A 27,959-nucleotide genomic window follows, 5' to 3' on the forward strand; every position below is an offset into this window, starting at 1 on the left:
GCTGTGTTGGTGCAGCCCAGCACACGGTTGGCTTTCTGGGCTGCAGGCACACGTTGCCGGCTCATGTTGAGATTCTCCTTAACTCCTAAGAGCTGCTCTCCATCCATTCTCCACCCAGCCTGTATTTGGGTTTGGGATTGCCTGGGACCAGATGTAGGACCTTGCCCTTGGCCTCGTTAAACCCCATGAGGTTCGCACAGGCCCACCTCTCAGGCCTGTCAAGGTCTCTCTGCATGGCATCCCTTCTTCCAATTCATTCCATCCCTTAAGGATGGTCAAAATCATCCTTAGATATATTTAAGTACAAAGACATACTAAGGAAAAACAAACAAACAAATAAATAAAAATGGCTTTTAGAGGAGTGTTAAATATGCAATACTGAGAACTACCAAGAGTTATTTATTTGGGCATTTCTATAAAGGTTATACAGGGCTGCACCACTCACTGATTCTTGAGAAGGGAATGACAAATTTAAGGAGGTGAATCACTGGGACACAGATAAAAGTAACAATCAAAGAGCCATTTTCAAATCTAGCATTCAGAGAAAAAATATATTCTCTCCTTTGCGGGAGCAGATCAGTCATCCAGTAAAGAAACTAAAGCTAGGATTCATAATCCTGTTACATTCATCTGACAGCAGAAAGCATATTTGCTGCTTTTGCCATCTGAAGAAGGCAGAATGGTCTAATACAAAACTGAAATGGCTATATGATATTACCTGCACTGTCTGTTATCCAAGTGCGATAGATTGCACTGATATAGCATTAGGAGGGTGCTTCCAGCGCATTGTTTTTATTTCCTTTTCTCATCCTTACTAAGGATAAGGACACTTTGCACTTTTGTCAGAGCTCCAAGAAGCTTTTACCAACACAAGCTAGGACCTCACACTCCTGTGTGATAGCCTGAGCAGTGTTTTTCAGACAAAAAACAGAGCTCACCAGACAGGGAGAGGAGCAGTAACAGAGGATAAGACTGAAGATTTCCAGTCCTCTCCTGTCCTGAGCTGCCCTCCCATTAAGTTACTCTCTGTCCCAGAGAGCAGGTCCAATGATGCCTGGAAAAGCAGTGCAGCTCTTGGTGGGAGCTTCTAAAGCATCTCAGCAGCTTGGGGCACATACACTGCACTGCAGAACCCAGTGCTGGGAACCCCCCAGCTCTTTGGACCCCAACCTTTCTATCTACAAGGGCAGAACCAGGATGCCTTTCTCATTTGGGTCCCATCTGATCAAATCATTTCAGTAATTTGGATCCAGCGTGGTGAAAGCCATGCCAGGCTTTTCCCATCCAGAGCTATGTAAAGGGAGGTTAAAAGCTGGGTTTGGTAGTCTTTTCTGGATTGAAATCTTACAGTGTAAGGTTGGATTCATCATATAAAAGGCCTTACAAAAAATTCAAAGAAGATGTTGTTGTCTATATACTGGTATTCAAAGAAGACAGAACCGGATTTCTTCAGGTGCACAGCGTAGATGAGAGAAACTGTACAATCATCCCTGTTCGACTCTATGTAATTCCCTCGGGGCGTCCACGAAGAGCTGATGAAAGTAAACAAAACAAACCTCAGCTCAGATCACAGGCACCAAGGAAACATTTCTTACAGCACAATACAAAAACATATTACTTAATAAAGAACCCAGAATCCCACAGTAGCTAAATGCAGGGTATTTGTTCCTAGATTCCCATTTAATTTTCACTTTAAAATAATATTTATCATTAAATCTGTTCATAGGAAGAGGTATGGTACTAGTAATTTAGAGCCCCAGCCTACTCAGTAAAGGTTTGTAATCAATAGGTCCAACATACTTTCAGTCATATCCAGAAACAGTCTCCTGCAACCACCATCAGTCTCTAAATAGGCTGTGAAAGTAACTTTTAGCTGCATTTACTATACCGTGACCTGAGAGCTTTCCAGCTACAAATAAGCACAGCTCCAAGCTGGTCTTAGACTCACTAGTTGCTGATGAGTCCATGGAGACTATGATGACAGCAAAGAAATGGCTAAAAACTTTGCTTCCCAGCAACTCTTGCTTGCCATTACTAGGGCTGTTTGCCCTCTGGAGAGCTTAGGTAAATCATTAAGCTGGCTTTGTGCAGCTGAGAGGTTCAAGGTAACCACAGTGCAGCTTTGCAGTGTCTACAGCGCTCTCTACCAATCCTTCCTGCTGCATTGTGTAGTTTTACACAGATTTTCACTTCTGACAGAGAAATATTTCCCTCTGTGTTTATGGAGCTGAGCTTTGCCTAATGGCACTGCCTTTGCCAAACCCCAAATTTTGAAGACTCTGTTCCCAAGAGTCCATACCACTCCACTTCTGGATTGAGGATGTTCTATAGCATAAATATAATTTAAGTCACTCCCCAAAATCATGCAAGACAGATCCCTTTGCTGGCTTGGCTGCAGGAGCTGTGTCCATGTCAACAACCCACCTCCAACCACACACCCACTGCTGAGCAAAGACCTGTAGCACACAGGTGTGGGAGCTCTTTTTAAGCTGTCTCAAGGCTCACCCAAAGCAAGGTAACCCAGATACACACAGCACTTCTTACTTGTTGCAGCTGTCAGCTTTATTCTCAGACGAGCCAACTGCCGTGTCCATGAAAGTCGCCACGTTGGAGAATCCTGCTGGCAGCTCGTCCCACTCATCAAACTTGATCCCGCTGCCCAGCGAGTAGGTCCCCTCAGCACATTTGCTGCACACCTGGTTCTTCATCTCCAGGTACTCGCCAGAGGCACAGGAGAAAGCTGGGGAGATAATCATTTCCAATGTATTAAAGGAAAAAATTAATCCCAAATAGTTTCCATTAATTTTTTGCCACTTAATTAATTGTGAACTGACACTAACAGGAACTAAATGGAAATGTCCAAACCCCAGGAACACAACAGCTGAACTCCCAGCATGGCATGTGAAATTCAGATGTTCCCCAGTGCTTGTTTTCTCACCAATGTGGTGGCACTGAAACCAAATCTCAGATGAGGGCTCCTGATTCGCAGCTTGTCTCCATTGTCAAAACAAGATTTAGAAATTAAATCTCTACCCACAAACTATGCTCAGAAGCAATTTGTGAAAATAAGGGCTTGTAATACAGTTCCCCTCACTCTCACTCACCTGTTATACCTTGAGCTCAATTAAAATTAGCAGCACCTGAGAGAGCAGACTCACATTACCCACTTGTACTATGAAGAGTACACAGTGGCACACAGGCTCTAATGTAACCGTACAAACCTTGGATGAAAGCTGCAGACCTAATCCAAAGCTCTCTCCACATTTCTCTTCTTCTGGACTGCCTAAAAACCATTGCACATGTCTTCTGATAGACCAGGTGGTCTTGGGAAAGACCACCAATGAGCCTGTGTCTAGCAAATGAGTTTGACTGGGGTGCTGTTAGCATGCTGAAAAAATAAACGCTCATTTCCAGCATAGCAAAGAGGAGTTTAATGTATGTAACTAGGGGAAGTATAATATAGAAGACGTGTGTGAAGTGATAATCCTGCTTTCCCACAGCCCTGTGCTGCATCTCATCCTCTCCGAGACTTGATGCCCTGGATGGAAACCAAATGAGCACTTTCCAAAGCACAAAATATGTCTTGGGTGGTTGGAGGGTTTATAAACATAACTGTGCCACTCAACCCAAGTAGAACACAGAGCGAAGCATACAACTCACATCCCAAGAGATGCTGGGAATTTTTACTGAAAGTTTCACACGTGCCACACTGTGCAGTGACAGATATTCCATAAACTCACTTTGAGAGACAGAAGCTCACAGTCTGAGAAGCCGTGGGACGAGATCAGACTGCTAGCCAAAGCAGTGAAACTGGCCCAAAACAACTGACGCCAGCTGAAGTCCCGGCATATGTGGTTTTATAGATGTGCTGATGTTTATCTAACTGCAGAAAAACTTGTTTGACAGTAAGAATTTTGAGAAAGACGTGGCTGCATAACAGCAGTTTCCATCCGAACCCAACCTGCAGCTCAGGCTCCCATTTGTAAGCCCGCTCCCACGACATTTCTTTGTGTAATTGCCCTTGACAGGCAGCACCGGAATGCAGATAAAAGGTCCCTTTTGATGGAAAGCTCTGCCAAAGGGCCATTATCCCCTCTTGGTCATATCGACATACTCTCAACCTGAACCAGTGGAAGTCAAGTCAACAAACCTGTTCTTCTAACCCCATTGCTCAGTGGTGACGCACTGAGACTGAAAGTGAGCAGGAGCCAGCAGGGATGGGTGCTGGGTGTACGCAAGCAAATCCTGCTGCAGTGGGAGCACGGCTTTCTTCAGCCTCCCAGAGACAAGCCAAGAGCACTTCCCCATGTGCCTGCCCGAATCAAGACCACAGACAGTTCACCTTTTCACCTTAAAAGTGTAAATTTACTGTTTCGGCAATGCTAATATACCCTGCCTTATTTTTTTCCTTGAAGGTTGCAGAGAGAAACCATCAGGAAGGGAAATAAAAAAGCGAGCTCCATCCTGACATTCAAATCCTTTAACAGCTCCAACATGTTTTTTAAGAAAGTTAAATAGCAAGAAATGGAAAGTGCTGCTTAACCACACGTTCCATATTTGTGAATTTCGAATAAGGAGTCAGTAACCGAGAGAATTTTGCTGCCATAACGAAGACGCAGCAGGCAGCAGAGCCTCCTCTTCAAACTGAGCGAGGTTGAGCAGAGATTATTGCTTTAACTGGACTAATATCTTTTAACTCCTTGCAGCCCAATCATTTTAGAGAGAGAAAAACAGAGTACAAGAGATCAAACAAGCTGCCACAGAGAGCACTGCCATCCATCACTCACCTTCTGTGTGAGGGATGAGCCTTTTTAGGTTGAAAATTACCTTTTTTCTCTTTTCTAAGAATCCCATTTCAGAGGGAGCAGCACTTCTCATCAAAACACGTAGGTGTGCAAGCAAACTAAGCTCTGAGCATGCCAGCTGCTTGCCAGGTTCAATTTGGGGCTGAACATGGCTAATGGCAACATGAGCCGCTTTTGACATTGGAACAGATGCCTCGTCTGGGCTCCTTCCAGGCAGTGGAGAGTGGCTGGAGGGGGAAAGGGAAGAAAGACCACGAGTGCTGGGATGGTTTCCTCTCCTGGCATCACATAGCTTGCTCTTCCAGCAACAGGGGAGCCCAAAAGCCAGGCCAAAATTTCACCAATGCAAGCAACATCGATTCAGGTGTTCGTCCCAGCTGGAGACGGGCAGGCTGTGGCCATGCCCAGAGGGACCCCGTAGAGCAGATGTCCCTCACGATGGGCCAGGAGACACTTGGCCAGGGGACAGGGCACAAACAGATGATCCATCCCAGGGCACTGGCGCTGTGCCTTGCTCGTGGCTGCTCTGTCTCATTACAGACCCAGCAACACCTTGTCCACAGAAATGGTTGGCAAGATCGCAGCACCGCTGTGTTTGTGGGGCAAGCTGCTGTCAAAGGACAGCACCATCAAATAGGAAATTAAGTTGTGAGGTGAAGTTACAGCAGCCTACATCATATGTTTTGGGTGTCTGCTCTCACTTGTCACCCCTCTCGCTTCATGCTCTCAATGGAAAATTAATCCCCCTGGTTAGAAGTGGCCATTGCAAACATCACCTACCCCTGACCCCAGAAACCATTTGATTAAGGATTCAATACTACATTTTTGCAGAAAACATCCTTATTGAATAGTTCCCAACATTTGTATGCTGTTTTGAAAACACAACTAAGGCTGCTGAATCACGTAGGCAATTCTCAAACCCTTTCCCAGAACTATTGATCAGGTTCAGACCTCACTGCTCTGAAGCACATTTTTGCTCTCCCTCTCCAACTGCAAACCATCCTATTACACTTTCCAAGTATCAGCTTGGTGCTACACACCAGCTTATACACCTTGTGAAGACCAAATTTGATCTTCTGTCTCTCTGTGAAAAGAAAAAAAACAAACAAACAAACAAAAAAAAAAAACACCTTAAAAAGTTTTGTTGGGGTTTGTACAGGGAACCAGTCTCAGTGACAAAAGATGCTGTAATGTACAGACACTGCCACGTGCAGCCACACACACTCGCACGTGCATGCAATAAAGCTGACACAGATTCACTTCATAAAAAATTAACGAGAGCTACAGGGCTAATACCCACCAAATGCATTGTATAAGTCTTGTCAAACAGACCTCATTTCATTCTCTAAAAGGATTACAAGCCACCTGATAAAGGTGGCTGAGCGGATGTAACAGACTTCAGCTTTCCAAGACAATTAACTAAGTTTGGCGTGTCATTTTGACAAACGAAGGCAGCACCACACAATACCAGTAAAGCACATCTTAATTGGATTAAGAACTGCCTGAGAAACAGATCTCAAACAGGGCTGTCGGTTGGTGGGAGATCACCACCAACCAGAGAGGATGGGGGCAGTTCTGCCTCCTGTGGCACTAAGTCACGTTTTTATCAATAATCTGCAGGCAAACAGGAAAAGAACAGTATTCAAATGGGGTGAGAGATTGAGTGGTAAACCTGAAGGCAGTGCAAGGGATTCAGATTTGTTGGCAGTCCTGAACGAAGCTAAAGTCAGTGTGTTTTAACAAAGTTCACGGTGAAGGTAAGCCACTGAAGGCAAGGGGCTCTAGCCCTGCCTGCAGAAAGCAAGAGCACATCCCAGAGAGAAGAAACCTGAAGGTTGGAGTGGGTCTGCCATTCGTCAAGAGCTTTCACTGTCATGATGTGCAAAAAGAAGCTAATGAGATCTGTGGATATATTCAGAGGTGGAAGTAGAGACGTGTAGGATGAAACGTGTGTGTTATGGGCAATAGGGCTGTTCTGATATTAAATATGGTTCTGATTCTGCATTTTTAAGAGGTTGCTGGGAAAAAAAAAGGAAAAAAAAAAAGGAAAAAAGAAGGAAAAAAAAAGAAAGAAAGAAAAAAGACTTTTCAAGATTACAGATAACGTGCCTTGCAGTGAAAGATTTGAACTGCTTTTGAACTGCTTAGTCTGTTTAGTTTATCAGGAAAGATTGAGTATCAACAATAAACATATAAGTAACTCCAGGGGGAGAAAATATAGGATCCCACGGACTCTTTAATCGAGGAAGGGACTGCATAACAAGAGCTACCTTCTGGAAGCTGTAGCCAGACACATTCAAATTGGAAATAACATGCACAGTTTTAATAGCAAGGATGACTGATCACTGGAACAATCTGTCGTGGCATGTGATGGACCCTCTGTCTCTCAAGTGCTTTATACCATAACCGGACACCATATGGAAGAAAAGCTCGCGCCAGATACAAATTATCAGCCTCACCATCAGCCTAACTGAATGCATTTTAATGACCTGGGAGGTCAAACTAGTGAAAATAATTAACCTCCCTCCTCTTAAACTCTGTGACTTGAGAGTGGTGGTATCTTACCTCCCTCCTGGGGTACACCATCAACACGGGGTGTCCTGAAACAAGAGCCCTGCCCACTGCATAGCTGCTTCCAAGAGTGCCTGTAATACATTACTTTTCAGATCTGATAGCACATTACAATCACTTTGCAGACGTGGAAACAGCTCCCCGGAGGGCAAAACAAACCGTAAGTGGGTTTGCCTCACTTGATCTTTGACTGCAAGGGTCACATGCTGCCTTTTAATACAGCTCTGGCCCTCCCGGTGATTTCAATGGGCTAGTGCCAAAGTTGCTTGACACATTTCTGTTCTAGTGACTGATTTTAACACTCTCACCTTGCCTCACCTCCTGATGCTGGTCAGGAGAGGCTCGTCATTGAACAGGACTGGACTAACAAGGGTAGATCTTCACACATATATTCCTGCTCATCTCCTTCTGAGGTCTGAAACCAGCTTCTGTAGTGTTTTCTCACATCAAATGTCTCTCAGATATTGCTGTCCTATGAGGGGGATATTTGGGATTTCACCAGAAGATAAATCAAAGCTGCCTTGATGCCCAGCATCCTCCAACATCAAAACCACAACCTATTCAATTATTGCTTTCCTCCCTTATGCTGCCCTGGCCCATCTTACACCTTCCCTCAGCTAGTTTCACATCCCACACCACTTATGCCCAATAATTCTCCTTCTACTGGTCTTCTCAGTAGGCATTTACCTCCAGACATTTCTCATTAGCGATACCTACAATTATTTCTGCTCTTCTGTCCATTTTGAATGTTCATTCTGTTTGTGTGCATCTTTCCTTTCACCCTGGCTCTCAATAAATAAATAAATAAATAAAATAATAGTAATAAAGACACAGGATTGGATTTTGCCAGATTATTAAATTAGAAGGGGTAAAAATGAAATGATTCTACTTAAACCAGTGAAAGTATACAGGAAAGATAGCTTCAAACATTGACTTTCCAACTCTCTCTCTCCATTCCTTTGTTCAGAGTCCCTGCAACATTGTCATCTCCTGCAGGCAGGCTCTGAGCTGATTTATATCTCACTCTCCCATGGGCAGAGGCAAAAACCTTAACTCAGAAAGGCGATATGAGGTTGGCAGCATCATGCAGTTGTCCCTCTGAACAGCTGCTGGGTTCAGCAGATGCATGCCACAAACCTAGATGGGAAGACATGGCCAAGGACAAGTACATCGAGCCATCTGTTCAGTGATACCCTGCGACATCAGGGTCCACATGACATGGCACCAAGGACTAACCAAAATGTGGGATGAGGAGAGAAAAAAAAAAAGAAAAGTCAAAGGAAGAGCGGAATTCATTGCTTTATTATTAATGTTTCCTATAATCTCAGCCAGCTTTAGAATGTCTTCTGTGAATAATTTATACAAGGCTTCTCCAATAGACTGTGAATAATTGATGTTCGTTTTCTTCAGTCATTATATCCCAATGTGTTATCAGGAACCAGACTGAATCTTAATTTAAGGAAAAAGTCTGTCAAGCCTGTTTGGACTTGAAATGCAATCACACTGAGAGGTGAGCTAACCTGGAGAAGAGTAACTTCCATGGAAGAGACCCTTCCATTTCTTGAGAGTAAATATTTTCTCCTTTTATCCAATAAATGACAAAATAAACCAACACTTGTTCTGCTTCACCTCTTTGACAGGAACAGTACAATTTTCCCCAGCTGGCATGGCTTATGGGACATTTTTATTATCGCTTTTATTTCATCAGATGGGCACTGAAAGCTGTGGTTTTGGAACTGGACTATTCAGCAAATTCATGAAGGAAGTGGGACACAGAGGGAAGGAAGCCAGACATCACCAAAAGGCTACCACGTATATTTGCTGCCTGGGATACAACAGCCATCGTAATGGCTCTGCACTGGAGATGTCAGGGAAATATGTCAGTAGGAAATGTGCTGTAAGGTCAGTGAGTAGCTCTCCAGTCCCTACTGGGCTCGTTTCCATTGCTCACCAATCAAAGTACAACTGGCTTCTAGTGACTTTGGAGTTGTCTTTTGCAGTGGGTTGGCAAACGTGACCGAGGTCTTACAGGAGACTCTTGTCCTGATGCAGTAACTGGAGAAAGGACAGGAAATCCTAAGGAATCCCAAGTGACCCAAAACAGCGGTGTCTGAGCAACTGCATTGAGCTTGAGGTATCCACTAATTGGATTACAAGTGGACCCCAAATAGCAACTCTGGTTGAAAACGCTCAGCTACCTCCATCCTATTATGTTGTTGTGATCACAGTCTCTCTGCTTGCCTCTTATCCTTCTACAAAGCCACAGCAAATCTCAAGGTCTTGCCAGCTTCTTTCCCGTTGGAAGAGGACTCCGAGGAAGCTGTGTTTAACTTATTTAATTGCATCATGTACACAAGTAGGGCAAAGGAATCATCAAAGGACACTAAGGCCAATCTTCCTCTTGGAAGTCTCAATACACACAGCAATGCACAATTCTCAGTAACGCTTCCCTGGGAATTAAACTCTGTGGGTTCAGAGCAAACTCTTCTGATTTTTTAAATATTTACCTAAAAAGAGCTATGCATCAAAAAGCCAACTGCAACTTTTTCTCAAAAGACACCACATTGCTCATGCACAGAGGAAAAAGTCTGGAGCAATTTCTTGTAAAATTGCATTATCTCCCTGGACAGCAATACGCATTAGGAAAACATCCAGGCAGGAAAAGCCAAGATAAAATGTAGCCTCATGTCTCAGCCCAGGTGAGAGCCCTAATGCCATCAGTAAGATGTACCTAGCTGACTCAAGTTAGAAACATTAGCTCTTTAATTCTGATGCTGCAAGAGGAATGGAAATACACATCTGTAGGAGTGCTTTGCTAAATCACAGCCTTTCAGCTGTGGCTCTCAAACTGCCAGGCACACCACTGCCAGCTCCACATCTTTGCTTCTTGGCAGCCTTGTATTAATTTCTCGGTTTCACAGCAGTCCTCAGAGCAGTGTCTGCTGCTGTATGATGGTCCCCTCCCCGCTGCACCCTAGTGTGAAAGCATTTCTCATTCCTTCCAGGAAAAAAAAAAAAAAAAAAAAAAAAAAAAAAGAGAGAGAGAGAGAGAGAAAAAAAAAGGAAGAAGAAAAGAAACAGAAAAACTTTCCTAGAAATATGAAAAAAGCTCAGATAAAATTGAGTTGCCCAGTCCTGCAGTTCATATGCACAAAAGTGCCCCTCTATATGACCACAACAATGAAATCTATTTCTCGCACATCTCGCTGTTCATGTCAGAGCTCACTGCAGAGCCAGAATTACATACTATTTTTCTCTCTCTGACATCTTCAATTACTAGGTAAAACATAATAGGAGAAGGGCCAAATCTACAGCAAATTGAAAAATGCTCAGATTTCCTCAATTTTATCCCCAGTATGAATCCTTTTTTTTGGTATTCAAGTTTGAGAGCAACTTTCCCTATGTGAGGATGGATTCTTACATGCTGACCAGCAGCTTCACGGGACTCGTGTGACTGTCCAGCTGAGAGGAGAAAAGGGAAGGTATTAGTTGAAAGGAGTGAGAAGGTCAGAATATACCATTAGAGGACGCAATCTCAAAGATGGAGGAATGAAAGGAAAGAACTTCTGAATACGCTTCTTGAACGTTGCCTCAAAACAGTACTTTCCTACACCCCAGGATACCCAATGGCATCGGTCACCTCGTGTAAGTATCTATGTGCACATGCCAGATCTAAATGACGTGATTAAACACCAGCAGCCATCAATAATAGCTTGATCTCATAGTTTCTTCCAAGGTGAATACCCAAAGCAACAATGTCTGAAAAAAATGTTAGTACATGAAGGTTGCTAGACAAGATCTAATCCTTTCAAGCCATGAGAAAAAAAGAGAATAGATACATGCCAAGTCCTCAGAGCTATGCTGATATCAACATATTCACTCTTTTCAATTGAAACAAAGAAATCCCAGTTATTTGAAAGCCCTTTAACAAGACCAGAAAATAATCCTCAATGAATGTCAAATAAAAAGGGGAAAAAAAAACCTCCCTGATTATGTGTTAGGATTTACACATTTGCTTCAAAAGCCATAACTCTGGACTTCTCTAAGCCTTAAATAAATGTCACTGTTTAATAAATAGCACTACTCACAAAAAAATACAAATTTGTATGTACATACAAATATCTGCCTGTGAGTAGTGCTACAGGTGGTGAGGCCCTGTCCCAGGCTGCCCAGAGGAGCTGTGGCTGCCCCATCCCTGGCAGTGCCCAAGGCCAGGCTGGATGGGGCTTTGGGCAGCCTGGGCTGCTGGGAGGTGTCCCTGCCATGGCAGGGGGTGGCACTTGGGGGGCTTTGAGGTCCCTTCCAGCCCAAACCATTCTGGGATTTTATGGTGTACGTTTGCAATAATATAAACATTAAAGAAACTACTAAAAATTCTCATTGCTATTTTCAAGGCTTCTTCAGCCAAAATTCTAAATTCTAGGTAAAATCTCTGGAAGAATAAATTATTTAGCATGAAGACTAAAAAGAATTTTCCTGAATACAAGCAGTAGTTGACAATGAAGAGATATAAACTGACACTTTCCATCAGAAGGCTGTAGCAAAAGCACACAGATATTGTCAGATGTTTAACATTATTTTATATTCTCCATCTAAAGATATGTGTGTTTATTCATACATATGTACTGTCTTACAAAATCTGTGGATACCCGATGACTTCAACGGAATTAAGATCAGACCTGATCCTTGCTAAGCTCAGATTACTCTATTTTATCAGAGACAGAGAGGATATCAAACTCAAAAGGTTTCTATTTAAGTTTAAACTTCTGTTTGTTTTCCATTGCAGAAGCAGAACAGTAAAATCAAAACTCCTGTGGATCACTTAAATTGCCTTAAAGTGTTATAAAACCTACAAGTCTTAAAAAGGTCACTTGCCTTAATTGTGTCTAAAGTGCGCTGTAATTAGCAGAAAGATATATATCTCCTCCTGTGGTTTCCTAGGAGCAGATTATACAAGTTTGAATAAACTCAACAAACACAGCTCAGTACCAATAAATCAGGACAAATTTTTCTCTCAGGACCCAGCATAGTCCCTTGTAAATAAGGATGCTCTATTTTCCGGAGTCAGTGGAGCTTTCCACAGTCACCATTCGGTGTGTGCTCACACACCTTGCCTTAAAACTGAAGCATGTTTCTGATTTCCAGAAAGTTTCTCTTCTTTAGTAGTACCAGGTAGAGGTAGAATTTGCCAAGCAGAACCATGAATAGTTCCATATTATCAATGTTTTTGTGCCTCCTTTCTTAAGAAAACTTTGTAATTATAGATGGCTTTTGGATGCTGACTCTGACAGGGACCTTACCAGTCCTCTTTTCCCTTGAACACAGTAAATTCATCTCCTTTTGAAATTGTTCTGTTCATTATGCTCAGTACAGTTTTGTTATTAATTATGTAAATAGCATCACTAAAATTAACAGATATTTATGAGATAAGGTGCAAGCTCATTTGTTTAGGCTGACAAAAACAAAAACAAAAAAAAAAAAACATACTAACGAAAATACTCTCATCATTCTATTCAATAAGAGAGTTAATATTAAAAGGTATTTAAGGTCAAAACATGAACTATTTAAGCCCTTTTTGTTGATGAAAACAGCTCTGAAGAGTGAATCAGTGCATCTGTGTACAGTAAGGGCACGCCCTGAACCAGGTATTTGGGTTGTGCTGGAGTGAAGGGAGACAAAGAGAGGAAGGGAAGGAGACCAGGAAAGAAGGAAGGCTCTGTGCTCAGACCTTTAATCTGAGTGTAAAACACGCAGCGTATGGTCAGGCTGGAGTAAGAGCCTGACTGTGGCCACTGAAACAGACTGTAGTGTAGTGTCAGCAGGAGCACAATGCCAAAAGGTCCCTATTAAACACCAAATACAGCCCACACACCAAAATAAAGGGCTTTCAAAGACACCAGCCATAGAGGGGGTCCAGGCTTAGCCCCAAGAGCAAACTGCTCCCATCAACCGCAATAAATATTTTCCATTGAAAAAGCCAAGTATACTGCCCTGGTGGCTGTGATCCTTATCAGCTAAATTCCTTTCCCGCTATCAGGCTTGTGAGGAGATTAGAGTGAGACCTGTGGTAATTAAAAATGAACGAGACCAAATTAGTTAAGCACGCTGCTGATTGTCAAGAAGTAATGGAGTGATTCAAGTAGTCTGGATCCCACTGATGGAGGCTCTGCCTGCCACCTCCCCCAGCTCCATCCTCCGTGTGTGTACCAGGCCTCCAAAAAGCCCTCAGTAAGCACCTGGATAGGACATCTTGAACATGAAGCAGAGGAGAGCCATGAAGAGCAGCTTTAGAAGTAATAAACATTGCCTTTTTCCTAGCCAAGATCCTCGCTGCTGCATATTTCATGCGTCTCTTTCCAGGATTTCTTGCAACTGTGATGTGCCGGTGTTAGAAGCATGACTCATCTCTGAGCAAACATGAGCATGAAGGAAAGAAAGAGCAAAATGAGGCCATTCAGAAGCATTGGCCAAGCAGGATGTAACACAGCATGCTGAGCACCAAAAGGCAGGTTGACACCAATGTGGGGTCTGAAAGTGGTGCTTGCTGCAGCCCCACAGGGCAAGGAGATCAGAAAAAGCAGGGAGGGTTTTCTGATGGACTGGAGTGAATTGCAGAAAGGTCGTGTTGCCCCAGTGCGTTGTGAGTGAGCTTCTGTCCTGCAGAGCTGCTTCTGCACCATCACTCCTGCATCTGGGTCACAGGGCAGCAGCACGTCCTGCAGCATCACAAATACCTGCCCTGTGAGGTTCCTTCTTTCCTCCCGCCTCCAATCTGCATAGGAAAGATGAGGAGGGGAGCGTGGCAGGAGGGGATGGTGGGTCTTTATGCTGCTCTGTGCTCATGGCAAGGAAAAGGCAAAAAAAATCCTTCATTTTATACCACATTATAAAGCAGTCAAAATATGACAGTCCTTCCTACTCTGAACCCTCTGACTAATTCTCAGAGGGATCAGTCTTCTCTGCAGGTAAGCTTGGTTGATGATATTTTTGAAGACTCAAAAAAGGTCTCAATCCATGTTTTGAAGACTACAGCCATGCCAGGAAATGCTGGCAGTCGCTCTCAGTGGGTCACCATCCACTATGCTTTGCAGGTCAGCATACGCTTCTAAACACAGCAGAGCACGGAGATACCCAACCCAATGGGTTAAATGGGTTCATTTGAATGAAAAGCAGGGAAACACAACATCCTGAAAATGAGCACATCTTGAGACACCAGCCGAGATCCGTGCCATAGTTAGATTGCCCCAGATACGTGAAGCACCTGAGCTAATACATTTTTAGCAATCTCAAGTGTCTTTGCACTCCACTGGAGACCGCAGTCTAGACATATTTACAGAGATGATTGGAGACGTTTAACATATTGTGAAATCATCTTTCCAATTCCTAGTTCAGGCGCAATTTAAACAGAAAGACTGCTGAGCGTTTGGAAGCTGGAGAGGTTCACGCAGTATTCTCATGATCCAAAATTAATGACAGCCTGCAAGTCACTTCTGTTTTCAGGGAGGAGTAAAGATCAATAGCAGATATTCTCAAGCGGCAGATATTTCCAAATAGATGAAAACAACCGCAAACAAAACATCACGAAGTCAGCAGCAGTGGCAGATGTGTTCCAAAAAAACACATTCTCACCCAGATTCTTCCATATCCACTGTGTCCTAGCTGCCAGCAGGGACCACTGAAGGCTTTGCCAACCTCCAGGAGACAAAAAAAGCTCTCAGAGCTCATGCTGCTCTACAGCTGCTCTTTTAAGAGCAGAGACATAGTTGGCTCAGCTATATCTTAGGACTACTGGAACCCAATTATACCTTCTAAAGATAACAAGTCTCCAAAGTTGGAAGTCCCCCCATTTGTGGTGATTGTACTGTCGTCCCCAGCTCTGTAGGGTGAAGGACTGAAAGAGAAACTTTAAAGAAGTCCAGGACACTACCAAATGTCAGGAGGAGTCCCAGTGTCAGGATGCTCTGGCACAGGGTAGGATCTACAAAATGCAGCAGAATCTGGAGTGTAGAATGGCCAGAAAGACTCATCTCAAAACAGGTGCCAAACTGACGATATTTCTCAGTGCTCCTTGGGATGAAAACACTAGGCCTATGAGAAAACATTCGGATATTTTGCTGTAAAACCCACCACGTTAGCCAAACCCAGTGTAAGGTTTATTCCCAGGACAGTCTGACAGTGACTGACTGCTGCCAACAGAATCACGTTTTCAGCCTGAAGGATTAGCTGCTCTTAAAGCAAGAGGTGAAAGATTAAGAGATGTGAAATCTAAAATGACTTTTCCAATCAGAATATAGCCAGACATCTCCTGAAGCCAGATAATATACCACAGGAAAAAAAAAAAAAAAAAAAAAAAAAGTCAACTATCCAATTGCTTCTCAAAGCAGCTGAATTGCCATGGGACTTAAAAGCAACACTACAAGGAGGAGAGACATCTACTGAAATGAGTTTTCCAGTGAATTTAACAGAATCCCGTGTTTTGTATGTAATATCACAGCCAATCTACTGGGCAAAGCTTTTCTCTTGTCTAACAGGGTGCCAGAAATGGAGAAGCTGTTGTTATAAAACAGTTGAATTTCCTCTGGAAATTATTTAAGACCAGGAAGACATGCAAATAAGAGGAGAAGAAACAAGGTAAGTGCACCATTTGTTAAAATCTGTACCAGAAAGCTGGGGAGAACGTAATGCTGCTGGACCTTAAACCATTTATCACAAGGTTTGCAAAGAAATAGTGTGCATCAGAAAAAAACGAATTATGCCCACATACTTCAGAGTATGCCAGAAGTGGTTGTGCATCAGAACGGAAAACACTATCTGCTCCTTTATGGAGCAGACAGCAAAAAAAAAGAGGCTTGAAGTACAAGGGAGACTCAACAGTAGGAAAAAAAAATAACAGGAGGGAAAATTAATAGGACAAAATATATAAGCAAGTATCTGGAGAGCTTGTGGGCTCTTTATCATCAGAGGTCCCTGGAAACAGCCCAGCAAATATAAGCCACAAATTACAAAGTCACAAGTGTTATAGCCATTTGGGCTAGGGCATGAATGAGGGGATCACCTGAGGTGCTTTCCAGTCCCATAGTTCTGTAATCAAATCTGTAAATCAAATCCCACATAGATCACACATTTAAAACCCCAGAAACAAAACGCAAGCACCAGGACAGACACAGGCAGCTTTTCAGCTGATGCTCTCAGGCAGTCAGAAATCTTCCCATGGTCAACGCTGCTATAGGAAACATTTACGTGCCATATGCTGGAGCATGTGCTGTAATGAAATGAACAATAAACCTTTACAGGAGGAGAGTCAGAAGTGAATAAAAAGTCACCTCTTCTACAGTAATACTGAAAGGACATGGCCATCATTCTTCCCGTTTGTCAGATACAATGATTCATAGCCCCTGGTAGAAATTACTGAGAAAATAAAGCACCGCTAGGATCTGTGGTGAAAAGAATTGCTAGAGTAAGGAAGTGTGATGGGAAGGAGTATTCACCTTGGGAAAGCTGCAAATCAGCAAGAGAACAGTTCAAATGTGCTTGTAGAGTGGCAGTTTGCTTATGTCCCCAGATGAAAAAAAGAACAAAAAAAACACACCAGTATCAAGTTCTATGAGAACACTCTGAGTTGTTAAAATAAATAAATAAAATACAAAATCTTCATCATGAAAATAGCACAGGAAGGTAAGACGTTTACCATTACTTATGCCTTTAGCTTATTATCAGTTAAATAACGCAGGTGATGAAAGCATGGACACTATGCAGAAATAATTTGGCCACTGTACATCACCATTTTGGCCAGTGCTAGAAATGAGCGTGAGAGCTGCAGAACATTATGGCAGCTCAAGGCAAGCAACCACAACTCTTCAAGAGGTGTTGTGGTAGATTTGGCTTGTCTGTGAATTACCACACAGGGGTACCTGCAGCAGGTATTGAGTTTTACAGCTGTGCTGTGAAGACAGTCCCTGCTCCACAGCTCCAAGACAAGGGGAAGGACTGGAGGGGGATACACAAGAGACCCAGAAGGGAAGGACAACTCAGGGACATTCGGGATGTTGGCAACAGAGCTAGGAAGAACCATATCATCTGCATCTCAAAGCCCTTCCAATGGTTTTATTGGCGTCAGTGCCACATAGGGTAAATAGCACAGACAGACAGAAATGGTCTGTAAAATGAAAAGTGACATACTGCATTCCTTCCCTTTCACAGGGTCGGGTAGTCCAGAGCACTCCACCGACGGATTTGGGACTGCCACCCTCCATCTGGAGCCACTGCTGTCGCACTCTGTGTACTCGAAGTGGTAATCTGTCTGCAAGCAATTACAAAGAGTTTCAGTTTCATCATAACATTTGCATATTAAGCACATTAATCAAGACCAGGATTAGCAAACTCAGTTATAATTAAAACAGAAAGGAAGTAGCTGCCGTGGAACATAGTGTGCAGCACTGTCACTGCTTTGATGATCACTGTGGATCATCACAGAGCAAGCACAAAGCGTGCCCAGAGCTGTGCTGCACAAATGTAAGGCAGAGGGGGTGGGATTTGCAAAAGCACTTGAGAGAGGGGACACAAATTCCAACAGAATTTTGTTTCCTAGTCTCTTAGAGCAGGATTGATCCCAAACCTCTGGCCATCAGGGTATCTGACCTACAGACACCTATCCTAACCTATGCTGCCCTAGAAACATGTCCTCTGTGCACACAAGGATTACCTGGGGGACAATCTTTTCCTGTTCCTCCTATGACCCCTTGCAGCAGTGGCATGCCACATGGTGCAGCATGGAGCAGAAGAAAGGGAATTAGATTGATAAAGGTAGGTCTGTGCTAGCTCTGGTATAGATTAGTGCATCCCCGCAAATATTCAGCTGACTCACAAGACTTTAAATTCTTATTTACTTACAGAAAACCAAAGCATACTGAGATTAATATTTTTCCTATTGTTATCACAGTTCTCCAGAGATATTTGGGTGTTAATAAAGTCCTACCTAAACATCAATAAAGCCTTTGATATTTAGCATCCAACTGCAAATAATATTCTGATTGCTCTGGAATTAGTATCTTTATTGTTCAATACAAGTCTTCGTGGCTCAACTTATGGGTTAGAAACCTAACTAACAGCACACTGGAAACAAAAAATAGTTGGCTCAAAAAATAAAGCAAAGCATAAGAAGATAGAACAAAACCTGCAGCCATACGTGAAATATGATACACTGCACTCTGAACACCCTGAATATACTCAATTAAAATTCGCATTTTCCCTTTTTCATCTCATTATACAATCTTCAAGGAACAGAAAAAAAAAAAAAAAGTCCTTAATCATCTTGATACTGAAATCTGCCTATGAGGCAACCAGAATATATATGCAACATATCTGTAATAGATCCATCTCCTAATTCATATCACATAAGAAAAAATTATCTGTTAAATTAAATATGCAAGCCTGGAGTAAAGCAATGCAAAGGATATTGAAAACCTCTGAACCTGACTCATGTTCAGACCTCTTTTTTTTTTTTTTTCTATTTCATACCATGTCAACTAAATTACAGAGAGCAGTCTGGTGTCAACAGTCCAGGTTGCTCTCAGAGCCACCCTCTGAAAGTGCACTTTGGGGATGTCTCCCCAGTATGCAACCCCTTTGCAGCCAAGAAGGGGCTCTCAGAAGTGATGCAGGTAGCAAGGATGTACAGCACAGTGCAAAAACATCCCCTCTAATGGCATCTGAATGTGAGTATATCACCAGAGGGTCAAAGCTCAGGACGGCAGCTAAAATTATATAGAAAAAAAAATTTTTTTTTTGCTCTCCTGCCAAATTCAGACAGAAGAATCAGGTCTCAATCTCTCCCCTACTTCCATGGACATCTCTCCAGATTTACCAGGTGAGGTTTCCAGGGGAGACGTACCCAAAACCTGTCCTTCCCTGTGACCACCCCTTTGTGTAAGTCTTAAGACTCACAAGGGAAGTTATACAGCACAGCCTTGCTCTTAAACGAACTCTTTCCATTTTCTTTGCCTCTACTGTGTGAAGAAGAGATAGATTTTTATTTTTTTTAACTTGCTTTCTAGCTGACTATCAACTCAACTTTATGTCTGTTAACCACTCCATGGATTTTGCCATTTTTCTGGTATTGGACTGTAATGAAAACTCTGAAAATGGATTTTTGCCCATGGTCACACATGCACACCTCTGAAACCTCTGCCAGCCACCATCACCACCACCTTCTCCCCTGTACTATTGTTCTATTGTATCATGGAGCTCCACTGCAGTAACGGGCAAGACAGCAGCTCCCAACTTCGGCTGCACTACTGGCCAGCTTCAAACTAAGCAGCTTGGCTACTTTGAGCACGTGAATACACCTATAAGAAGTTCAGGTTCAGCTAAATGATCAAGCATTTTGAGCTGCTTTAGCACTCATGGTGACACCATCTTCGGCACCCAAAGTAGCTCAGATACATTCCTATGAGCTGAAAGCATGCCTTGGCTGCAGCAGGCGCATCCTCAAAGCCAATGTGATGTAGGTGAGCGCTGGAAATCTCCCACTAACGCTGGCTTACCAGGCTCAGGGTTCCTAATCTGCCTCAGCAATCAGAGCTTCCAAATATAGCAAGTTGATAGAGGAGGCCTCAGCATCATGGGGCACTACAGCTCTTTTGCATCTCACTGAAAAGCACAGTTTCACTCCGCTGGGATTTCTTCTCTTCCCTGACTGAGAAATTTCTTTACCCACCAGTTCTCTGAAATGAATTTCACAGCAAATCTGCTCCAGATGTTATCTGCTGCCAGCTATTTCTCTGTTTTTGCTTTCAACGTTTTTTTTTCCCCACTATCATCCATATATATAGTATCTTTAAATTTGGCCATGGGCCTGTTTAATTTTAACAAGTCTGACTGCTTTATTACTTTTCTGGGCTTGGCCTTAATGATCTAAACATGTCCCTCCCCCAGTTCAGCTGTTATTTCCTATTATATTTCCTACTTTATTACTTTATTGCTCAAAATTCCTGGGATTTAGCAAAACCAGTTTGAATTTCAGGCCTAAAGTGTACACTTGCATAGGAAAATGTCTCTCAGAAAGAACTGACAAACAACGTCCCATATGGGGTTAAAAAAAAAAAAAAAAAGAAAAGATAATTTTCTAAATGGAAAATTGACGCTCTTCCAAGAAGCTGCTCAGAATCAACGTGTAGTCCTCAGCATTAAATTTCAAATGAAAGGTTAACAGTAACCTGAAAAAGGCCTCCAAAAATAGACAAGAACATTTGTTTTACTCTGTGCTGTATTTTGCCTCATTATTCTTGGAAAATTAGTGAAATCACACGTAGACTTGTATGAAAAGCTATCAGAAGAAACACTCTGATGTACATATTCTCCCTCTGAAGGACATTGCATCCCAAAAAAATGCCCTTGTACATGCACGTGACATCAAAGGGATGGTGAACTGGTCACAGCTCTGCCAGAGGGAGAGAAAATAGCAGAATCGGTCCAGCATGCTCTGTTCATAAAGCATCAATACCAGATCAGTGGTATTGCCACCCTCACATGCTTCCCATGCAAAAGTCCTGCAGCCAGGGCACCCACGGCTCCTGCCCTGCAGGCACAGCTCCATGGCCCTGCTCTGGCCACCTGCCCCACTGGTGTATAGGGTTTATATGGCAGGGTTTGGGTAGCTGCTGGTGTACCATGGTTGAGCAGATCTCCGTGCTGCAGCCCATGGAGGAGCCCCCGGTGGAGCAGGCGGATGTGGCCTGGAGGAGGCTGCGGCCCATGGAGAGCCCCCACAGGAGCAGGCCCCGGGCTGGAGCTGCAGCCCATGGAGAGGAGCCCACACAGGAGCAGGGGGTCTGGGGGGAGCTGCAACCCATGGGGGACCCGTGCTGGAGCAGTTTGCTCCTGGGGGATGGACCCCGTGGTACGGAGCCATGTTGGAGCAGTTCTTCAAGAGCTGCTGCCTGTGGGCAGCCCCCGCAGGCTCAGTTCGGGAAGCATGGCATCCCGTGGGAGGGACCCCATGGGGAGCAGGGGCAGAGAGGGACCGTGAAGGAACAGCGGAGATGAAGCGTCGGGGACTGACCACAGCCCCCATTTTCCCCTGCACCACTTGGAGGGAGGAGGTGGAAGAAGGTGGTTGGGGGAAGGTGGTTTTGTTTGCTTTTAGTTTCTCACTGCTCTAGCCTGTTAGTCATAGGCAATAAATTACTTCAATCTCCCTACGGTGAGTTTGTTTTGCCTGTGACGGTAATTGTTGAGTGATCTCCCTGTCCTTATCTCAACCCTTGAGCCTTTTTCATCGTATATTCTCCCCCTTTCTCTCTGAGGAAAGGGAACAGTTGTGGTGGAGCTCAGCTGCACAGCTGGGTTAAACCACCACTGACCTGGTGCACATGGTGCTCCGTGTCTCCAGTGCAGGCCTCTCTGTGTGAGCTACTCACCTCACGGTCCTTTACAACAGCTGACAGACACAGGCATTGCTACCTCCTGTCTTCAAAAAGTAAAGGCCTATTTCAGGGTCTCTCTGAAACTCTGCAAGTATCATTTTCCTCTACTTTAACTGAAGAGCTTTCTCCCGAAGAAACCCCTGTAGAACTGAGCTTTCTCCGTGACAAGGAGAAACAGCCACATCAATACATTCCTGTTCTTCTGCACCAATTTTCTAATTCCCTCTTTTTAACTAGATGGGAGATGCCCTGAAGCTTTTCCCACTTAATCAAAACTGAAGGGCAGAGAGGGCACAAACCCTTACAACCGGCTCCTGATGCACTGAACATTTGATCCAGGTAGGAACAATGGATGAAGACCAGGAGCAATAAACATTTACCTTCTCTGTTATGAAATATAATAGCAAGCGTAGGTTTGAAATTTAATATCTTGCTCCACTCATGTTGTTTTCCAACCACAGACATCAACAAAAAAAAAAAAAAAAAAAAAAAAAGCAGCTTCTAGCATACCTGCCACAATATTACTAAACAGTAGTTGTCAGATCTGTCACTTATTCCTTCCCTGAACTTGCACTGCTTGTTCCACTGATACTTTTGCTTAACCAGATTAACTGCACACAATGCTATTAAAAGATATTGTTTGCCAAAAGGAGCACCTGTAATCTTTACAGACCCATGTGCTACCTATATTTATACATGTATGTACAATTGGGATTAGCCGTTTCTATAAAAAAAAAAAAAAGAAAAAAAAAAAAAAGCAACAACATCACACAAATAAAAGCCTCTTTAAGGAAAGAATGAATTCAGGAGGAGATAAGAAGGGAGTCTAACCCCATCGAGTGCTCTTGTTATCTCCCCAGACTAATCACAGCGGAGAGGAGACAACACTTTCACTTTCCTTGTACTCCAGGACATGATATCCCAAGGGATACAGAAACATGTCTCTCTCTCTGCCTGCTGAGTTGGAGCAGATACCGTGGCTGTGCTTCCCCACATCTGGCCTCCATAATGTTAACACATTCGGGGACCAAGCACTCAACACTTTGAGACTACTCCAGTATTTCAAGGGCTGCCCGTCAGTCACTTCTCCTAATCCAGGCTTTGAAAGAGGAGATACAACTTCCCATTTCTTATTAGTTTGGGGCATCCAGCACATCCTCCTCTTTTACTGCACTCTTTATTTCTATTTATATCCTCTGGCATCAAAGAGTATTCCTGTCCCCTCCCGTGCTTCTATCATCCTGAGGCCATCAGTGAGCAGCACACCATCCATCAGCAGGGCTCTGCCTCACCTCTCCTTCTGAGTCAATGCCTAGCTCTAAACTGCTCCTGAATGTATAAACATTCCACCTTAATCTCCTCTGACATTACTTATATTAGTGCTTTTTAGCTAAAATCTTGAGCTGGGCTTTTAATTATTACCAACTTTATTCCTAAATGCCCAAATTCCTGAAGTCATTTCTGTGTATTCTTGTCACACTTCTCTTTCTGGACTCCCAATTTATTTGTGGCTTTCTTGGCAGTGAGAAACCCAGCCCTAATTGCATTGCTTAGAACCCCACAAGGCAGCTGCAGATATTCAGACTTTCTGAAAATCAGCTTATTTGCATCTTGAGCCTAATTCAAACACCAGGTTTCAACCACCAGAAGCACAGGTTGAAACGCTGCCAAAGCCATCTGCAAAGTAACGATTAAGTGAAGAGGTTTACTGAATGAAAGCCAAAATTCAGCAAAAATATATCATCAATATTTGTGAGGAATCAGAATAAATGACATTTTAGGTGAGTTTGTGTGTAACTTGTTTAAACATAATTTCCAGGATTCTCATACAAAATCATTATAACAAATGGCCAATGATCAGAGTGAGCTGCAGTGGGCAGACCTTTGAAGAATGGTAGGGTTCAGGGAGCTGTGAGCAGCTCCATCAGCAGAAGGAAGACAAAGACAACCCTTGTCAATGCTTAGAAACAAACAGCTGATATAAAAGTGTTTGGATGAATATTGTGTCCCAGCTGAAATGAGAAAGGTGCTGAGCTCTCACATGAACTAGGTCAAAGGACTTGCCTTGCCCTTGGCCAGCTGCGCCATGGGATGATGCATGCCACCAGAGAGAGGAGGTGCTTCCAGTGCATCTCAGATGTCTGGCATCTAGCAGGGCACACACTGTACTTGTTTCTCCCTCCAGAGCTGGAGGAGCTAGCTAGCCTAGCTTAGACGTGGATATTTCATCCAAGCATCTGAGGTTAGGTCAGACAAGTCTTTCCCTCTGTACCTCTGTGCTCAGCTGTGACATGCTGGGCTGTCATTTCAGTTCTCAATGAAGCGGTGCAGCCTCTGACCAGCCCCTTATTCTACCCCATAACAGAGCCTCCTAGAAATGCTTTCCACAGAAGTAATGCGATATTACTTTTGCAGAGCTTCAAAGCAAGAGATAGCAAGGCTAGAAGTGTATTTCCAAAGCCATTTAGTCCATCTCCTTGTCCCCATACACAAGCCATTCCTGACATAAGCTTGCCTAACTTCACAGAGAACCTCCAGTGATGGATGTTAATTAACTTCCCAGAGTAAAGCTCACAGCTACCGCATAGATAAAATGCTGCTAATGCACCTGGGCCATTTATCAGGCAGCTAATGAAACAGTTATCATCATCAAGGACATTGAGCACAAGAGCTAGAAGCAAGATATAGGGGCAAAGGGCTTATTTACTGAAATATATATATATTTATTACTTTTTACAGCCCAAGAGGCAGCCAGTACCATGGGCTGTTATTAATGGATTATTTACTGAATTTATTGATGTCTTATTTACTTAAATATATTTATTTATTTATTTATTACTTTTTACAGCCCAAAAGGCAGGCAGTACCATTTCAACACTTAAACACACTCAGAGAGTATGGCTGACACCAAAGGCTGACCATGCCCCTCCAAGAAACTTCATTTACTACCCCATGCAGATGGTTTGTTAAGGACAGTGCATTCCCATATAACACAGCGTCACCAGTACAGAACTTCATGGATGCATTTGAGCAGCATTTCCTCATGGCCTTCAGCCACCTTCACTCTCACAGAAACCAGTGGAGGTTTCACCAGTCTCAGCATGCAACAGGCAGGGTCAGACACCATCATCTTTCAGCAGAGATGTTGTGCTCTTCACTCTGACATTTCTTCAGCTTTTGCCAAATCCCTTTCAGCAGCAGTCCAGTAACGAGTAGGAGTTTTATTATCATTATCTCATTTATCCTTTCAGTGGCCATTTGCAGGCTGAAAAGGTCAGGCCAGCCAGCAGTCCTTTGATTGAAAAATTTATTTTCCTTTTAAACACAACTTCACAAGGAAGCTGTGTGCAGCACCAGCCCAGCCATCTTTGAAAACGTCTGGGATTATTTGTTTTTGCAACCCAGAGAGACAAGTAATTCGTAGTAAAACAGTGACTCTTTCATCCAGGACCTCATCTGTTGCCCAGTTAAGTCAATAAAAGATATCTATTGACTTCAAAGGACAACGGGATGAGCCACAGTCGATCAGCTCAAGTACTCCTCACCCTAAGTATCAAAGAGCAGGTGATGGGCATTGCCATCTTTGCAAGTAAAACTCAAGAAAAAGCACACCTCTTGCTTTTTAATAATAGGATAATTTTAAGATTATCCCATTGCATTTCACAGGAGGTGATACCAAATGCGGAATTCTACAAGTCAGTGCAAAATGGCCCTGGAAGAGGTTATTTTTGGCCAGAAAAGCTCTGTGGAGGCTTCTCCAGTGAGAGTTTAATAACAGTAATGGGAACAGAGCAGTTTGCCTCCCCCAGTCCAGGTTTCTCCTCCTCCCTTGTGCCATGTGCTTAGAAGAACCTGATCCATCAGAAAGTCATTCTTTTTCACCAGTTCTCACTCAGAACAACTCCCTCAACCCATTCATCACACAGTTGCATGAGTGTTACTGCAAGCACAGAGCAGAAAGTGGCAATGGGTGGCCAAGGTGGAAAGATGAAAAGAGAAAGAGCGGCAGAGGAAATATCTCCCAGACACACAACTGTGAGTCATCTGTGACTCCTTTATTCCTCCCGACGTGAAGCCTCATTTCCTCACACCTCGTGTGTGGGAGGTGGCTGCCCTGCCACCTGGTCCTGCACAAGACTGCAGATCTTATTCAAGATCTTATTCAAGAAGCAAAACACCCTGGTCCCAGCCACAGGGAAAGAAATTGCAAAAGCCACAGAGCAGTTTAATGAATATGGAAATTAAAACAGTCTCTAAGTATACACATCCCCACAGCCACTCAACAGAATTTCCAAATGCATACTCTGGATCATAGCAACAAAACCTTACAAATCTTCACCAGAAAGAGACTTGTTAATGCCAATCAGGCCATAAAAATAACGTGTTAAAGAATGAACTCATATTTCAACTGCATCTTTGGTGAAAGACTCACTCCTGTTTTTATCCCTCCTTCTTTACATAGAGTAACTCCCAGGAAAACCTTCATCAAGAAACTCAAACATGATATATGAGTTTGTAAGGCATCGTAAAGCTTAAAATGCTTGTTTCCTAATGGAGAAAGTAAAAGTTAAGCCCTTCCACCCTGTTCCAATTCCTGCCTATATCTTGGATCATTCAGTAGTGCAGGAGTGAGGGCTGTAGATACATCTCAGATAAAGCAGATGAGATGAAAGTAGTAAATGACACCTTCAATGAATGGTAGGAAAACTAAGCCTTGGCAAGCAGGAGGATTAAGGCCCTTTTACAATGCATAGGTAGGCTAATTTAGACCAGAGGCATTGCTCCTCCTCCTTGATCAACTGCTGGCTTGCTGTGGGGTCTCAGAGAAGTTCCCTTACCCGCCTGCCCCACAAGTACAATCTCACTTTGCACATCTGGAGATGGCACACTTCTCTGCAGATATTCTGGGGAGTCAGACCATATTTTTGAGTGCCTTACCTAAAGTCAAATTATGAATTAAGTCAGGAGTGGCATCCAGGAGCTGAGTCGTTAAACAGATAATACTCCTTATTCTACCAGGTAATAGCAAAAATGCAACACTTCTAAATTAACTAATAAAATGCCGCAGTATTTCATCTACTGTCTGCATAGCTTCAGTAGAACAAAAGGCTTGGAGCATTTATTTTCTTTACATTTTAGGCTCTATAATATGCCAGTTTCAGGAGCCTTGAATAGGACACCTCTGTCAAATTAGAGCTTGTGAAAGCAGCAGGTTAATATCCTGTCCCTGTTACTCTGACAGGTGATGCCATGTATGAGAGCTGCCAAACACCCACCAAAAAGAGGACATAAATTGTCAAACAGAATAGCACAGAAAGAAGCAGAAGCATCCCCCTCTGTTTCTCCACCAACACATCTCTGTCATCGTCCAACACAAGAAGCCACCTCTGTAGGCTGAAGGGATATTCCCTGCAGCTGGTCACTTTTGGGCTCCACTGCCCAGGACTATGAAAAACGGTGCTGGTTTACCCATGAAATACTCTGATTTTACAATGGGATGCCAGTCAAGTAAGAGTAGATCAAGGATTAGGGAAAACATTTGAGCCCTGCTCTCAGGTGGGACCTGCAGACGCAGGACAGGATCAAGGAGTTCCAACTTCTCATAGGAAATCTTTGTGTAGCATCCATCCCTATGTGTTTATGAGGAAAGGCTGAGAGACCTGGGTCTGTTCAGCATTGAGAAGATAAGACTGAGAGGGGATCTTACCAATGTGTACAAATATCTCAAGTGTGGGAGACAGAGGGATTTGGCCAACCTCTTTTCAGTGCTCTGTGGGGACAGGACAAGGGGCAATGGCCACAAAATGGAGCCCAGGCAGTTCGGCACCAACACACGAAAGAACTTCTTCACGGTGAGGGTGACGGAGCACTGGGACAGGCTGCCCAGGGAGGTTGTGGGGTCTCCTTCTCTGGAGATATTCAAGGCCCGTCTGGACGCCGTAGGGAACCTGCTTTGGCAGGGGGGTTGGACCCAATGGTCTCTGGAGGTCCCTTCCAACCCCTACAGTTCTGTGATTCTGTGTCCTACAACATCACCAAACTTTTCAGCTGGAAGCTAACCGCCTCAAGGGTGACACAACTTTTTCGGGTCATGAATAAATTTAAACGATGGCGTGAAACTGCCTGGCATGTTTCCAGCAGCAAGGGTAGAGGAGGAAAG

At 43.5% G+C, this 27,959-nt stretch overlaps 1 protein-coding gene across 1 annotated transcript in view; it reads right to left on the reverse strand.

Annotated features, from left to right (window-relative positions):
• Window positions 1-27,959, reverse strand: part of ELAPOR2 (endosome-lysosome associated apoptosis and autophagy regulator family member 2) — a gene marked incomplete at both ends in the record, with an annotated part of 99,273 nt that overhangs the window by 31,206 nt on the left and 40,108 nt on the right. The window contains 3 exons of the mRNA XM_084299442.1: window positions 1,385-1,532; window positions 2,545-2,740; window positions 17,556-17,676. Of these exons, the coding sequence (XP_084155568.1) occupies window positions 1,385-1,532; window positions 2,545-2,740; window positions 17,556-17,676 (465 nt within the window). The remainder of the gene's footprint in view (window positions 1-1,384; window positions 1,533-2,544; window positions 2,741-17,555; window positions 17,677-27,959) is intronic.

The sequence above is a fragment of the Netta rufina genome, assembly GCF_964035555.1.
Source record: "Netta rufina genome assembly, chromosome: 1".
Classification (NCBI taxonomy): domain Eukaryota; kingdom Metazoa; phylum Chordata; class Aves; order Anseriformes; family Anatidae; genus Netta; species Netta rufina.